Genomic DNA, 16,475 nt, shown 5'->3' on the forward strand with positions numbered 1-16,475 from the left:
AGCCCTCAGAATGGGAGAAAATAGTTGCAAATGAAGCAGCTGACAAAGGATTAATCTCCAAAATTTACAAGCAGCTCATGCAGTTCAATAACAAAAAAACAAACAACCCAATCCAGAAATGGGCAGAAGACCTAAATAGACATTTCTCGAAAGAAGATATACAGATTGCCAACAAACACATGAAAGAATGTTCAACATCATTAATCATTAGAGAAATGCAAATCAAAACTACAATGAGATATCATCTCATACCGGTCAGAATGGCCATCATCAAAAAAATCTAGGAACAATAAATGCTGGAGAGGGTGTGGAGAAAAGCAAACCCTCTTGCACCGTTTGGTGGGAATGTAAATTGATACAGCCACTATAGAGAACAGTATGAACGTTCTTTAAAAAACTGAAACTAGAACTACCATATTACCCAGCAATCCCACTACTGGGCATATACCCTGAGAATACCATAACTCAAAAAGAGTCATGTACCAAAATGTTCATTGCAGCTCTATTTACAATAGCCAGGAGATGGAAGCAACCTAAGTGTCCATCATCGGATGAATGGATAAAGAAGATGTGGCACATATATACAATGGAATATTACTCAGTCATAAAAAGAAATGAAATTGAGTTATTTGTAGTGAGGTGGATGGATCTAGAGTCTGTCATACAGAGTGAAGTAAATCAGAAAGAGAAAAACAAATACTGTATGTTAACACATATATATGGAATCTAAAATTTAAAAAATGGTTATGAAGAACCTAGGGGCAAGACAAGAATAAAGACACAGACCTACTAGAGAATGGACTTAAGGATATGGGGAGGGGGAAAGGTAAGCTAGGACAAAGTGAGAGAGTGGCATGGACATATATACACTACCAAACGTAGAATAGATAGCTAGTGGGAAGCAGCCGCATAACACAGGGAGATCAGCTCGGTGCTTTGTGACCACCTAGAGCAGTGGGATAGGGAGGGAGATGCAAGAGGGAAGAGATATGGGGACATATGTATATGTATAACTGATTCACTTTGTTATAAAGCAGAAACTAACACACCATTGTAAAGCAATTTTACTCCAATAAAGATGTTTTACAAATAAATAAATAAATAAATAAGCATTAAAAAAAATAAAAAGAAAAAAGAATCTGCCTGCCAATGCAGGGGTCACAATACCAGGTTTGATACCTGGTCTGGGAAGATCCCACATGCTGCGGAGCAACTGGGCCGGGTGCCACAACTACTGAGCCCGTGTGCTGCGACTACTGAAGCCCGCGCACCTACAGCCCATGCTCTGCAACAAGACAAGCAACTGCAATGAGAAGCTCGCATACCGCAACAAAGAGTAGACTCCGCTCGCCACAACTAGAGAAAGCCTGCGTGCAGCAATCAAGACCCAATGCAGCCAAAAAAAAAACATTAGGTGTCTTTCCCAAATAGGTGGATGGCTAGATAGATATTTTTCAACGGGATTAATCAGATTTTACCTTTTTTTTTCTCAGTTAACAGTGGGTGATAAATTTTTCTCTCATTAAATATTCCCCTGCATCAGTGGTTCTAAAAGTATTGTCTGGGAACCCTTGGAGATCCCCAAGACTTTTTCAAGGAGTCTGTTGGGTTAAAACTATTTTCATAATAATACAAGACATTATTTGCCTTGTCACTCATTCTTTCAGGACTGTACAGTGGAGTTTTCCAGAGGCTGTATGATGTGTGATATTGCCACAGGCTGAATGTAGAAGCAGATATGCAAATCCAGCCATCTTTTGGTAAGCCAGACTAATTTAAAGAGATTTGCAAATGTCATTCTTCTCATTAATTTTTTTTGGAAAATATAATTATTTTTCATAAAAATATTTTTTTGGAGTATGTAAAATGGGTTTATTATTAGCTGAATTAACAAATGCATATTTTTGAAATATCTTTTTTTTTGGCGGCTTGTGGTATCTTATTTCCCCAACCAGGGATTGAATACGGGCCCTCGGCAGTGAAAGTGCAGAATACTAACCACTGGACTGCCAGGGAATTCCCTGAAATTCCTTCATTTTTATTTTGAATATGCTAAATATTAATAGATATAGCCATATAAGCAAAAGCTCTTTGGGGTTCTTAAAAATGTTTAAGAGCATAAAGTGATTCTGAGGCTGAACACTTGAGAACAACTACTCTACACCATCACCTTTGGTGACTGCATAGCACCCCTTTCTGTGGATGGCCCCTAATTTGTTCATCCATTTCCTTATTGAAATGGTTTGCTTCCAATTTTCACTACTATAAAAGTGCCGCACAAATCATCGAGTACCTACGTAAAGTGAAAACTTCCTGGAATGAGAGAAAATAATAGAAACCAACTGGCAGGGTGAGCCATCACTATTAGTCTATTATGAATCAAATTAAACAAAATGTATCACAGGATGTGAACAAATAAAGTTGAAAGGCTATGTGCACATTGAATATATATGTATGTGTACAGATACATATGTTTCCATAGAGAGCAAGACTTACGCTCTGTAAAGAGTCCTTTTTTTTCTGCTGTCTATGAAGTGGTTACAAAAGCTAATCATATTCTAGAGCAGTACTATGGATGGTATGAAACTCTTTGGTACCATTACAGAAACTGAGAGGAGTTTAGAAACTTTAAGTGATTTGAGAAAGAAATTTTATTTCTGTAGGTAGGAAACAATAAAAAATTGATATTTGTAAAAAAGTTGAGTACAAAAATGCTTCAGACTTTCAAAAATATATACTTGAGAGTATTTCTGTAGAATAGATTCCTAGAAGTGGAATTGCTGGGTCAATGGACATGCATCTTTAAATGTTAATAGATATTGACAACTTATCTCCATTTACACTCACCAAGAGTAACATGTAAATATAACAAATGTCCTGAGAGTGTATGTGAGTGCCTGCCCTCTGACATCTTTGGCAAAACCAAAGATTGTGATTCTTTTAAATCTTTTTCTACTTAGTAGGCTAAAAGTTATATTTTGTCTTCTATGAATTGCTTATTCATATCCCTTGCCCATTTTCTATTGGGTCCGTTTTCTTATTGATTTTTCTTAACTCTTTGGACAAGCATCTTTTGTCTGTCATATATTGCAAATATTGGCTTGCCTCAATTATGTGGCTTGCCTTTTAATTTTGCTTACATGTCTCACTAGAGTACAAAAACTGCCTTTAAAACTTTTATTCTATATTTATTCTAATCTATTAATCATTTCCTTTATGATTTTATGGATTCTCATCTGGCTTAGGAAGCCTCTCCTTGTTGCATGATTTTAAAAATACTCTCCATTTCCCTCTAATACACTTGCAGCTTTTCTTTTTATTTCTTAATATTTAGATCTTCAATCCATCTGGAATTAATTTTTGTTATGGTGTGAGGCATTGACTGTTGACCTTTGTAATCCATGTAGTAGAGTATGGCAGGGTGCCAGCAATGGGCTTGAGCCCCAGTAAAAACCACCCTATGCATTGCTGGGGACCTGTAGGCCTGCCTGTTGCAGCTGGAGCTAAGCTGGTTCCCAAGTGGACAGATATCTGAGCCCACCTGGTTCGGGAGGGGTGGCAAGCTACATTTCAGAATCCTTCCCAATGAAATAGAGCTGTTGTGGGCATCTGCAAAGTTGACAAGCAGAGCTGATGACACTCCAAGAAAGCACCAAAACATCTTTACCATGTAGTTTGGTTCTTGGAGAGCTTTCTGTCCATTACCCTCCTTGATGTCAACATCGCTATGTAGGTGGAAGGGGATTTAAGATGCCCACTTTACCATTACAGAAAATAAGGTACAGAGGGGTTAAGTGACATGCCCGAGGTCACGCTCCCGGTGAGTGGCAGAGCCCAAATAGAACCTAGACTTCCTGCTCCCAAGTCCACAGCTCCTCCAACCTCTCTGTGCATCAGGCTCTGAGTCCCTGTCACCGCAGCTTCTCCCTTTAGCGGAAGGGAGGATCTGGCCTAAGGCTTTCCCAAAACTGTGCTCCCCCACTGTGGGCAGGTGAGACTGGAAAAATCCATCCTCCACAACCAGCTGACAGAGGGTTTTGAGGCTTCCTTGGGCATGTACCTCCTCCTCTCCCCGAGTGTTTGGTGGAGGGTGGGAGTGATGAGTCAGGCCGGGGAGGGAGAGCTCAGCCATAAACAAGTGGGACTGACAGCGTGCACTTTCCCTGAGGCACGTGACCTCCCACGGGCCTCTGGGGACTCTGCCTGAATGGCAAAGCTTCAAAATTTCATGATCTAGGCTCTGCACATTTAATTTGCTATATTCTCGAAGGCAGCCACAGAAGGGAAGAAGCTTTTAGAGAGGAGGTGGGGGATGAGGGAGAAGATAAATTATTTCTAGTCCCTCAATGAAGAGTTTGAAATGTTATTTTTAATGAGTGTGTCATTTTTGCAGACACCCAATGTGACTCTGCTGGGTCTTTATCCCCTCCAGCTCAAAACCAAAGCGACACCCAGGACGCAGAATTGTAGAGCTGGGTCTGGCCTTGGAGATCAGATGATCCAATCCCTTGGGGTTAATGGGAACCCCGCGTACCCCAAAGCAAGTGACTTGTCCAAGTTGGGGAAGTTCTGGGAATAGATCTCAGGTCTCCTGGATGTACTTGTTCTCTCCTTGGATATTCCTCAGGTCCCCCACCTACACTTGCTCTGGTGACTCTTGGGGAAAGCCTTGGGGGAAGGCACAGCCACTGGACACACGATGAGAAAGTAAAAGGTGGGGGCCAGAGAGAAACAGGGACAACAGGCCCAACAGTGACCAAGCAGGGCTTCTCTCCACCCTGGGGCTGCAATCAGGCCTATGGAGGTATGGGTGCCTACCTGTTCCAGGGGAATGACGAGGAAGGAGCCACCTCCTGCGCTCTCAGTGACGATGGCCAGGAAGCGGGCATTGACGGCGCAAAAATGGTTATCATGCACATTCTTGGTGATGGGGATCCCGTCGAAGCAGTGCTCCCGGTTGGCCACCTTCCCGTAGACGTTCCGGAACTTGGAGCTGCGGTATTGCGGACGCCAGGACATCTGTGAGGGGCCAGAAGAGACAAGGGTCAGGCTGGGGACTGCTTCCCGAAGGGCTGAGCTGGGCACGTGTGGGAGGTCTCAGGGATGCAGGAGGTGAGGAAGGCCCAGTATCTGCCCTCAGGATGCAGGGAGAGGGGAAGGAACCTCCAAGAATCGGGTGCCCGGCCCTGTGCTGGAGGACTTACTCTTTCAATAAAGTCCCGCAAGAGCAAAGACTTGCATGAGGGCATCCACACACTTCCTGCTTTCAGTATACACGCCCACACCACCTTACAGAAAGGATGGAGGATCCTTTCACTCTCAAGGGATGTGCCATGTGATAGAGCAGACCATCCATCCAATAACATGTCTGGGCTGCCTCTTGCATGTCAGAAACTGTGCTTAATTTAGTATGGGACATGCAGACAGAGGAGGCTGGGTGTTCACAAACAGAGAGAACACTTCTAATGATGAGGGGCGGGGGAGAAAGACAGCTCCTTTACATGAAGCAAGGCAAATGACCACCCATTATCATACACTCCTCTGATTCTCTCTAGGGCTTTTAACCCACAAGTGCACCCTCAGAAATCTCTTAGTCCTATACATCATCACCATCATCATTATAATCATCATCATCATCACCACCACCAGGCCCAGAGAGGTAAAGTGACTTGTCCAAGGCCACACAGCTAAAGAGTAGGGTCATGAACACAGGTCTCCTGATTGGAAATCTGAGACCCTTTCTTATGCCAGATTACCCTTTGGAACAAGGTTTCTGTGTGTGGCCCACAGATCACCTGTATCAAAATCATCTGGGATGGGGGAGGTTTCTCAGCTTCCCACATCATTTGTTAGAAATGTTGACTCCTGGGTCCCAATCCAGACCTACAAAATCCAGTGTTTTGGGAATGGGGCCCAGAAAGAGGCATTTTCATCCAGCTTCCCTGCCCCAGAGAGACAGAAATACACCAAAGTTTGAGAGCCCCTGTTCTAGAGAATGGAATGGTACCCCTCCCTACCCCTCACCACCCACCAACCATGATACAGGGTCCAACTGACTGACCAACTGGCCCCTACTGCATGAGTGTCCCGTGCTGTGCACAGTGGAGAACACAGATACACAGATGTGCATGCGTGGGTGTGTGGAGGACAGGACAGGCAGCCCACCGTGGAGTTCAGCTTTGTTGTAGGATGGCGCCTCCTATGGGGAAGCCCTACGAATGGGCGCCATGGCAGATGGAGCCCAAGTTGGTGCTCTCCTGGCAGACACGCATCCGAGCTCAATGAACAATGGCAAGTTCCCAGCCGGGGCCTGGCATTCAGTAGGAGCTCAATAAGCGCTTTATTAAATGAACATCCTTCTGGCCCGACTTTGCCATTATCCATCCTCTCCCCTTCCTGCCAAATCTCCTGATATGTCTTGAGTCTCCCACCCCATCTCAGGACAGAAATTTCTTCAGATGAAATTTCCAAGGGGAAGAAAACAAAAGGAAATACCACCACAGAATCAGGAAACCAACCCTGGGAATTTGACTGAAAACAAAACTTTGCATCTGATTTAAATAAAGCCAGGAGCTCAGCCACAAAGGCCTCTGTATTGAAGGAAGAAGTTCAGATCCAGTGAGGAGAATCCCAGGGATTCTTCAGGCAAGCCCTCTTCCGGCCAGCTCTCTGGGCCTCCACCCCGCTTCTCCACTCCCCCAGGCCACTCTCCATGCCGCAGGGCCAGTCGGCCTACTCTCCACTCCTCCCCACCTCCCAGCCTCTGCCCACACTGTACCCCTTTCCCTCCTGCCTTCTCCCCTCTCTGCCGAGTTCTGCCCAAGACTGTTCAGAACAAAGTCCTGTTGGAGAGGCAAGTGCACTGGACGGGAGCCTGGTTGGTCATTTCTGGCTGTCTGACCTCAGACAATCCTCTTCTGACCGATTCCTCATCAGGATTACATCAGTGATGCCCTGAGTGTGGTCCCAGGTGGTCACTCATGGTTCCTTTACATGGTACAGAGATGAAGTTTTAAATTTTAGTAGTTACATATTTATTTTTAATTTGCATTAGAAAAAATATAACTTGCATGCCAAGTCCATGATTTCACAGGTACTAGTGCTAAGAAAGCTAAGTTTAAAAATAATGAATTAATTCAAAGAACAATACAGCATGAAAAATATAGGCTGGGTGGTACATGGCCCTGGCAGAAGTTCTGTCTGATATGGGAGTATTGGAAATCACTGTCTCTTTCAGGTAGAACATTCTAGATTCCACAGTTCCCCCTGAAGAGAAAGGAGGTGGTGAGCCTGCTCATTCCAACCTCTTGTTCCTTGTTGGTGCAGTTCTGGCCTGGAATGCCTTCGCTCTCTTCTCTGTCCAGCCCAACCTTAGCCTTCAGGGCCTGACTTGAATCTGACTGCCCTCCCAAAGGTCCAGCAGAGAGAACTCTGTGGGGATCAGCCCCAGCCTGCATCCTAGGAAAAACAGAGAGAGTCTCTCAGCAAGCCCGGCGCTGGCCTCTCCACATAGGCTGGTAGGCTGGGGCTGACTTCTCCGCTGGACCTTTGGAAGGGCTGGGGGAAGGAGGCCAGGGGGACCTTATCACTGGGCCTGCACCTTCACCCCTCATGAAGCCACAGTAAGAATGCCTGGCAGAGCACTGGACCGGAGTCTGCAGTCCTGGGTTTTCACTCCCCATTCTAACTCCTACTAGCCTTGAAAAGACACTTTGCCTCCCTGAGATGTTCTAAAATGAGACCCATAATTCCTGACTTTATCTGGTTACTTTAAGAGTCAAAATGAGATATGTAGGTACAAGGTTTCATTCAAGATAAGATATCACTGCTGCTCCTGTGGGCCCAGTCTACTGAGAGGTGTCTGGAAAGCATCAGACACGGACTCCACTTTCAAATATCTTACAAGCCAACGAAGGAGATGAAATGGATGCTTGACAAGTTTATGGGAGTGAGAGGTCAGGGAAGGGGGTGGTCAGGGTGGGCTTCATGGAGGAGGGGCCATCTGCCAGCATGGGACACTGAGAGAGCACCGGGCACTGTGCACAGTCCCCTGCGAGGTGGGAACTATGACTGTCCTTGTTGCACAGGGTGGGAAACAGACCCAGCCCGAGTTCAGACAGTGAGCAAGCACAGGATTCACTGGAACCTGTTCTGACTCCGCAGACCATATTATGTTTTCTCCAACTTCGCATTACAAAATACTTCAAATTGCAAAAATAGTTGAGAGCGTGGTACAATAATCACCCACCACCTGGGTTTATCATCATTAACAGGTTGCCACGTTCCTTTATGTACCTACTTCTTTCGTTTTTTTTAGTTTTGGGGAATCGTTTGAAAGGAAGTTGCCAACATGATGACTCCTGCCCCTTTATTATGTCAGCACACATTTCCTACAAAGGAGGACAATTTCCTACATGAGCACATCACTATTACCACCTCTAAGAAAATTAACAACAATCCTCAATACCGTCTAATACCCAGCCAATATTCAAAATTCTTCAAAATGCCTTTTACAGCTATTCCGTATTTTGAACCAGGATTGGGAGCTGTGTTGCTCCCATGTATTTCATTTGGTTGTGATCTCTCTTTTGACTCTTTTAAATCTAGAACACTCCCATCACTTTTTTTTTTTTAGTGACAGTGACTTCTTAAAGACATCAAATCAGTTGTCTTAGAAAATGTTCTAGGGGCTTCCCTGGTGGTGCAGTGGTTAAGAATCTGCCTGCCAATACAGAGCACACGGGTTCAAGCCCTGGTCTGGGAAGATCCCACATGCTGCAGAGAAACTAAGCCCGTGCACCACAACTACTGAGCCTGTGCTGTAGAGCCCGTGTGCCACAACAACTGAGCCCGCGTGCCTAGAGCCCGTGCTCCACAACAAGAGAAGCCACTGCAACGAGAAGCCTGTGCACCGCAACGAAGAGTAGCCCCAGCTCGCTGCAACTAGAGAAAGCCCGCGTGCAGCAACGAAGACCCAATGCAGCCAAAAATAAAATTAAAAAAAGAAAATGTTCTAGTGATTTTTCTCATGTTGCTTTGTGGTCTCTTCAAAGTCATTCCTGGATTCCCTATAAACTTTAGGAGTCAGATGTAAAGCCTTGATTCAATTCACATTAAAGATGCCCCTGTAATTAATCCCTGGCTTGGGCGGGGTGAGGTTAGGGAGGTGGGGACAGAGGGAACTTGTGAACATGTACCTGGCCTGGCTGGCAGCAGTGAGGGGGCCAGCTGGCCATTGCTGAGTGTTTGCTCTGGAGGGTGGTGGACAGACAGCTGGAGGACCTGGGAGGCCGGATCAGGCACCGGCACACACTGTGGGCCAAAGTGGAGCATCTGGAGGCCCCAGAGTTCTGACCTTTCCTCCTGTGCTTACCAAGGGGCTGACTTCATTCTGAGGTCAGATGCACGGGTGTGCAGGCAGGGAACAGAAAAGCCTCCTCCCTATTCTGCAGAGGGAGGAGGCCACGCTGAGGCTGGGACTGAAAGAGCCACCCAGACCTCATAGGGAAATCAGTGTGGCAGACAAGAGGTCACCTGAAAATCTGGCCCTTTGCCCCTTGCCCTCAAGCTCAGCCCAGATCTTGGTGGATTCCTCCCTGCTTGTTCTAGTGAGGGTAGGACACTGTCTATGAACCTTACAGGAGCAATCAGCACAAGACTGAGACACATTTGAGCTCCCTAAAACGAAGGACTTTCTTAATGGTTAGAGCTGCCTGCGATGGAAAAGGAAGTTATCATGATAGGTAATGAGCTTCCCATCCCTGGAAGGGTTCAAGATTGAGGTGGATGATCTCTGGGTTAAGGGCAGCATGGAACAACAGATGGGACTAGATGGCCTTCCAGCCCCCAAATAATAGAGTTCCTTTACTTTATTAAAAACATTGTGTTGCAAAGAGAGGCGTGCTGGGGTCAGAGAGCAACAAACAGGACACCCTGGCCAGAGACATTTCTTCTCTGTAAAACAGGGATCATAATGCCTCCCCGCCTGGGTTGCTGTGACAAGGAAGGACAACGGCTCTCATGGCAATTGCCATCTCCCCCTAGGCCTTCCCAAATTGCTGATTACTGCACAGTCACTTATTTCAAGGTACGTATGTTTTCCCTCTCCCGTTACTAGACTATAAATTAGGTGATCATCCAACTCCTTCTGGCCCCTGCACAGCCGCCCTTCACCCCAGGACTGGCACTGGATTCCTGTCTATAGGAGCCTCCCAGTGACTCTGGTTGAATAATCTCTTGGTATGGTGGGAGGGCAAGGGCCAAGTTCAGGCACAACTGCCCAGTTCCTTGGAGGTGACAGGGTGAACCTCACCCCAGGGCTGTGACCTCAGTTCACTGAAGTTTTGAGTTTTGAGCTGATACCCCACTCCTGGCCACAGGATGAGGGCCTGGTCCTTCCTCTCACCCCATTAGGGCTTCTGGGCCCAAGCCCTTCCTTGTAGTGTTTGTCCTTCCGGTCACACAGCCTCATCTCCTCTGGCCTCGTCACCAGGATGCCAAGGCCTCTTGAACTCAGTACACCCTTCAGGCTGGGGCTTAATGAGTCCCTTACCACTGACAGCACAGTATCAGCAAGGCGACCAATTCCATGACGCTCCCCAGCTGCCACCTCAGCATCACCTCATTTACCCCCAGCTGCAGCTGTCCAGTGGGCAGAGCTGGACAGATACTACAATTCCATTGAAAATATTTGGTACATATGTGACTAATTTGAGGCTCAGAGAGGTTGAGAGACTGGCCCAAAGTCACAAGCGGTGAAAGTGGCAGAGACAAGACCTCAGTCAAGACGACCTGACTCTTAAGAAGACTTGGTGAAAGCAATCTACAGATTCAATGCAATCCCTATCAAACTACCAATGGCAGTTTTTACAGAACTAGAACAAAAAAAAAAATCTTAAAATTTGTATGGAGACACAAAAGACCCTGAATAGCCAAAGCAATCTTGAGGGAAAACAACAGAGCTGGAGGAATCAGACTCCCTGACTTCAGACTATACTACAAAGCTACAGTCATCAAGACAATATGGTACCAGAACAAAAACAAATATAGATCAATGGAACAGGATAGAAAGCCCAGAGATAAACCCATGCACCTATGGTCAACTAATCTATGACAAAGGAGGCAAGGATATAGAATGGAGAAAAGAGTCTCTTCAATAAGTGGTGCTGGGAAAACTGGACAGCTACATGTAAAAGAATGAAATTAGAACACTCCCTAACACCATACACAAAAACAAACTCAAAATTAAAGACCTAAATGTAAGACCAGACACCTATAAAACTCATAGAGGAAAACATAGGAAGAACACTCTTTGACATAAATCACAGCAAGATCTTTTTTGACCCACCTCCTAGAGAAATGGAAATAAAAACAAAAATAAACAAATGGGACCTAATGAAACTTAAAAGCTTTTGCACAGCAAAGGAAACTATTAACAAGATGAAAAGACAACTCTCAGAATGGGAGAAAATATTTGCAAATGAAGCAACTAACAAAGGATTAATCTCCAAAATGTACCAACAGCTCATGCAGCTCAATATCAAAAAAACAAACAACCCAATCCAAAAATGGGCAGAAGACCTAAATAGACATTTCTCCAAAGAAGACATACAGATGGCCAAGAAGCACATGAACACCTGTTCAACATTACTAATTATTAGAGATATGCAAATCAAAACTACAATGAGGTATCACCTCACACCAGTTAGAATGGGCATCATCAGAAAATCTACAAACAACAAATGCTGGAGAGGGTGTAGAGAAAAGGGAACCCTCTTGCACTGCTGGTGGGAATGTAAACTGACACAGTCACTATGGAGAACAGTATGGAGGTTCCTTAAAAAACTAAAAATAGAATTACCATATGACCCAGCAATCCCACTACTGTGCATATATCCAGAGAAAACCATAATTCAAAAAGACACATGCACCCAAATGTTCATTGTAGCACTATTTACAATAGCCAGGTCATGGAAGCAACCTAAAGGTCCATCGACAGATGAATGGATAAAGAAGATACAGTACATATATACAATGGAATATTACTCAGCCATAAAAAGGAACAAAACTGGATCATTTGTAGAGACATGGAAGGACCTAGAGACTATCACACAGAGTGAAATAAGTCAGAAAGAGAAAAATAAATATCATATATTAACTCATATATGTGGAATCTAGAAAAACGGTACAGATGAACCAGTTTGCAAGGCAGAAATAGAGACACAGATGTAGAGAAAAAACGTATGGACACCAAGTGGGGAAAGTGGCAGGGGAGCCGGGAGGATGAATTGGAAGGTTAGGATTGACATACATATACTAATATTTATAAAATAGATAACTAATAAGAACCTGCTGTATTAAATAAATGAAAATTAAAAAATAAAGAAGTAAAAAGTAAATGATTAAATAAATAAATAAAATAAAATAATGTTGAAAAATCAAACCAAGCAAAAAAAGACTTGGGTGGCCTCAGGTCCTTGTTCTACCACTTAGGCAAAGTCCCTCTGGTCAAGTTTCTAAACTGATCTAAATCTCTGCTTCTGTAGCTATAAGATGGAAACAATTATGTTAACTGCCCAGTAAGTTGTAATAAGAATTAAATGAGATATTTGGATAGAAGGCTAAAAAAAAAGAAAAGGAAATTCTGACTCTTAGTTTACTGTTCTTTCCAACATAGTACACATCTCTCCTCTTTCAGCCTCTCCACCCAAGCTCTTACTCCTCCCTACTTGTTCCATACAGTACAGGGCACTACACAAAAGTGTAAAGAAACTGTATAGGAAGCAGGGTTTGGAGGAGTCAGAAAGAATCCAAAGGTTTCTATCATGGCTGTTATTTGCTAGCTGTGTGACTTTAGACTAGTTACTCAACTTCTCTGAGCATCAGTTTCTTTACCTGTAAAATTCGAATAACGTTATCCAGCTCACTGGATGCAATGAAGTGACCAAATGCTAAATGCCTGGCAAGGTGTCTGGCACGGAGGTGGGGTGGGGATGGCGTGCTCATCACACACTAGTTCTACCCTCCCCTCTTATCCTGTAAGGGAGAGACTCTGACCTCAATTAAGTGTTTACTTGGGAAGGGCCAAGCTCTGGCAGGAGAAGGAGGGGGCTGAGCTGGGCCGAGGGTCAGGAAGAGGGAGGGAAAGGCTCTGGCCTCCAGATGTGCTTGGCTGCTGGGCCTGCTCCCTGGCGGCCTCTCCCTGGGCCCAGGGCCATCCTGGTTTCCCTCTGAGAGGGGGAGGGCCCGGAAGGAGGAAGCGTGCATTTTGCAGCTGAACGGCCCTTATAGCCTCTTAAGAAATAGAAGCAGGCTTTTTTCTCCTCTGAGATAATCTCTGTGTACACTCCAGGTGGAGACAAATTGTATCCTGTCCTCCAATCCTAAAAATGATTTATTGTGGCCAGCGGGTGCACTTTCTAGATGACGACGGATAAAACTCAGTCCTGTATCCGGAACACAAAAAAATGTACGAGGGCAGTTTTTGTTCCCGTCTCTGACTCAGGTGACAGAGGGAGCTCATGGCTACATCCTTGGGGAGAGCTGTCAGCTGGGGAGCCCAGGAGGCCTCAGGATCTGCCCTGGTGGATACTGCACGCTTGTTCTCATGGGGCAGCCCATCAGGATCTGTGGGAGAGCCACTCCCTGTCCATGTGCTATCAGAGAAAGGCTGACATTTTTAGTCTTGTTTGGTTCACTACCTGTGTGACCTGGGATAAGGCATCTTCTTTCTCTAGGCTTGGTGTCCTTTTTGGTGAAATGTGGGTATCAGCCACACCTACGCCTTGGAATCCCTATCAGGATGGGACATGAGAACACTGGGGACAGGAGCTTTGCAAAAAGTGTGCCGAACGACAGATACTATCATCAATATCTCCACTGAATTCTCCCACAACATTCTGGGTTCACAAGTGATCGCTGGTCAACTGGTCCTCCTCCAACTCTGAGTCAGCCCTGCTTTCCAGAGCCCAGGGCTGGACACATGGGAGGGATATAGCGCATGTTCCCAAACTGAAGGGAGCAGAAGTGGATCAGCCCGGGGTCTTGAGAAGCACGTCAGGTCAGGCAGTAATTACTGATGGACTCTTCACTTCAGTTCCCTCCTCTGTGAAATGAAAGGCTAGGATCTTTTTAGCAGAACACTTTCTCTAAATAAGATATTACTCAGAACTCCAAAATGTAAAATGGGCAAAGTTGGAGATGTTTGCACTCAAATCTAGCAGGAAACTGGGAGTACCTTCAAGCAATGGTCCTGGGACTGCACTGTGGAACCCAATTTGAGAACCTGTGGTGTGAGGAAAGGGGCCAGAAACCCACGTTCCACCTGGTTCAGCCACTAACTCACTAGGGACCCTCAGGCAGATCCCTCCTTCTTCTCTCACAGGAGGTATCTGGGCCAGATGGCCCACTCTCTAGCTCTGCCATGTAATGGTCTTACTGGGTTCTCACTGGCTACCAGGACTTCTGAGAAGATCTTGTAGCCATTCAAGAAATACCCAGCATGAAGAAGCTGGACTGCAAGTGTTCTCGCTTAAATGCTCTCTGACTGCAGCATCCGCTGGGTTTGGGCCTCCAGGGATCCAGGAGTCCCTCAAGGGTCTGCCTCTGAAGTCCCTTACCCCGTGGCACAGCTTATCTCAGCAGGGATGCAGGACGGAGGAAGCCGACCCACTGACCCACTACCATATTGAACAGCACAGGTGACAAATCATTTCCATCATTGCAGACAGTTCTATTGCATGGCGCTGGTAGAATATCAATTAGCCCCCAAAGTCACATCCTAGAGGAAAAGAATCTAACTCAACGTCCACACCTGGGAGCTCCTGGCTGGGATGCACAGGGACCACAGATGGTCAGGATCTGGAGTCACCCCACTTTCTCTCCATCCTTAGCAGATGTGGAATTCTTAGGTTCCACGCCAACGCACAGAGCCTCTTGGGCAAGCCCCTCCGTCTTCTCAACCATGAAATGGGGATCCCTCCCCTTTGTCATGTTCCATCTTGCCTCCCTTACACCATCAGGGAGGAGATCAAAGTCAAGCGCAAATGAACACGGTTGGAATGGAACCTTCTCAACAGACTGCGGGTGGAGGATTCAGATCTGGCACCCGTGGATGCTGTACTCTGCCCATCACCCGACGCAAGTCCAGCCAGATATGGAGTCTATTCCTGGAGAGCCTTCTGCCCCGAATGCCTGCAGCCTTTCCTGTTCTGCCGAGCAGGACTGGACACGTGAGGAGAAGGCTGCCAGCCTCCTCTGCTCCAAGCTCTTCAGGAGAGCTTCCCATCTCCCCTGAGACGGCTCCTGAGCTGGTCAGTTGCCAGATTCTGAAGTCCCCACATTCTGTCCTGTGTTCCCTTTTTCTGGCTCATCACACTAATAACAATAGCCTACATCTATTAAGCGCTTACTGTGACCCAAATATTTTACATCCATTACATCCTGTAATCCTTATAATAACCCCGAGGTAAAGATACAACTATTATCCCCATTTACAGATGAAACTGGGCTTGTTCAAAGTCACTTAAGTGGAGTAACTGGGATCTGAACTCCGACCTGACACCAGGGTCTCTTACTTTACATGTTTGCTCCCCAATCGCACTGGATGTTAGTGAGGGCAGCAACTATGTCTCATTCTTCTCCATTTTTCCAGGCCTTAGCATTAGGCTTAATATAGTATTGATGAATGTTTACTAAATATGTGAATGAATAAAGGAATAAGAGGACAGGAAGAAGGAAGAGTGACCCTGTCACTTCCCCTTAAAGCCTCTAAAAACTCCCTTGGTCCTCCCACATCATAAATCTTGCCCATCCCCTTATAGGGATCTGCAGGACCAGATCCCAACTTGTAAGATCCCACCTGGGCAGAAAGAAAGGAAAAGGAAATATCTGCCTCCCTATGGGCCCAACTTTTCTTACATGTGGTCCTAACACAAAAAAGGCTTTCATAGAACCATAGCCTGCCAGCGCAGAAGAGGACCCTTGGGTCCACTAAAATCTAGTCTTTCATTTCACAGACTTAGGCCCAGAAAGAGGAAGTGACTTGTCCAAGGTCACACAGCAAGGTCACCTGATGACCAATCCACCCTGCAAGCCTCCTCGTGGGAGGGTGGGGGATAAAGGGATGGGGAGTGAGGGGACAGGACACTGTGCTGCCACCTCTCCTCTGCAGGTAGACCTGGGGGGACTGTCTGGGGTGGGCAGGCCCCACCCAGGGAAGCACCCACCTTCTACTGGGATTCTGAGTTCTGTATTCCTCTGCCCAGGGAGGGAGGGGGCGGTGGAGCCCAAAGCACAGGCCCAACAGATGGTTTCTATTTGCAGCCATTGCGTCTGGTCTGCGCCAGACTCCTGACCTATTTTGAGGAACTGAGGGCCCCACTGGCTCAGAGCTGGCCTCCCACTCGCACCCCTTAACCCACAGTTTGGCAGGAGATCAGATGGGTGGTCCAGGGCCAGTGGAGGTGGGGAGTAGA

At 46.0% G+C, this 16,475-nt stretch overlaps 1 protein-coding gene across 4 annotated transcripts in view; it reads right to left on the bottom strand.

The window, feature by feature from the left end:
• CORO2B (coronin 2B) overlaps positions 1-16,475 on the bottom strand; it is a 140,573-nt gene that overhangs the window by 65,095 nt on the left and 59,003 nt on the right. For 3 of the 4 annotated variants that reach the window (XM_067029601.1, XM_059056573.2, XM_059056571.2), the window contains exon 2: positions 4,819-5,019. In XM_067029601.1, the coding sequence (XP_066885702.1) occupies positions 4,819-5,019 (201 nt within the window). Of the gene's footprint in view, positions 1-4,818; positions 5,020-5,204; positions 5,228-16,475 lie in introns of those variants that run through there. The other variant, XM_067029602.1, reaches the window with a different exon arrangement.

Source organism: Kogia breviceps, chromosome 3, assembly GCF_026419965.1.
Source record: "Kogia breviceps isolate mKogBre1 chromosome 3, mKogBre1 haplotype 1, whole genome shotgun sequence".
Lineage (NCBI taxonomy): Eukaryota > Metazoa > Chordata > Mammalia > Artiodactyla > Physeteridae > Kogia > Kogia breviceps.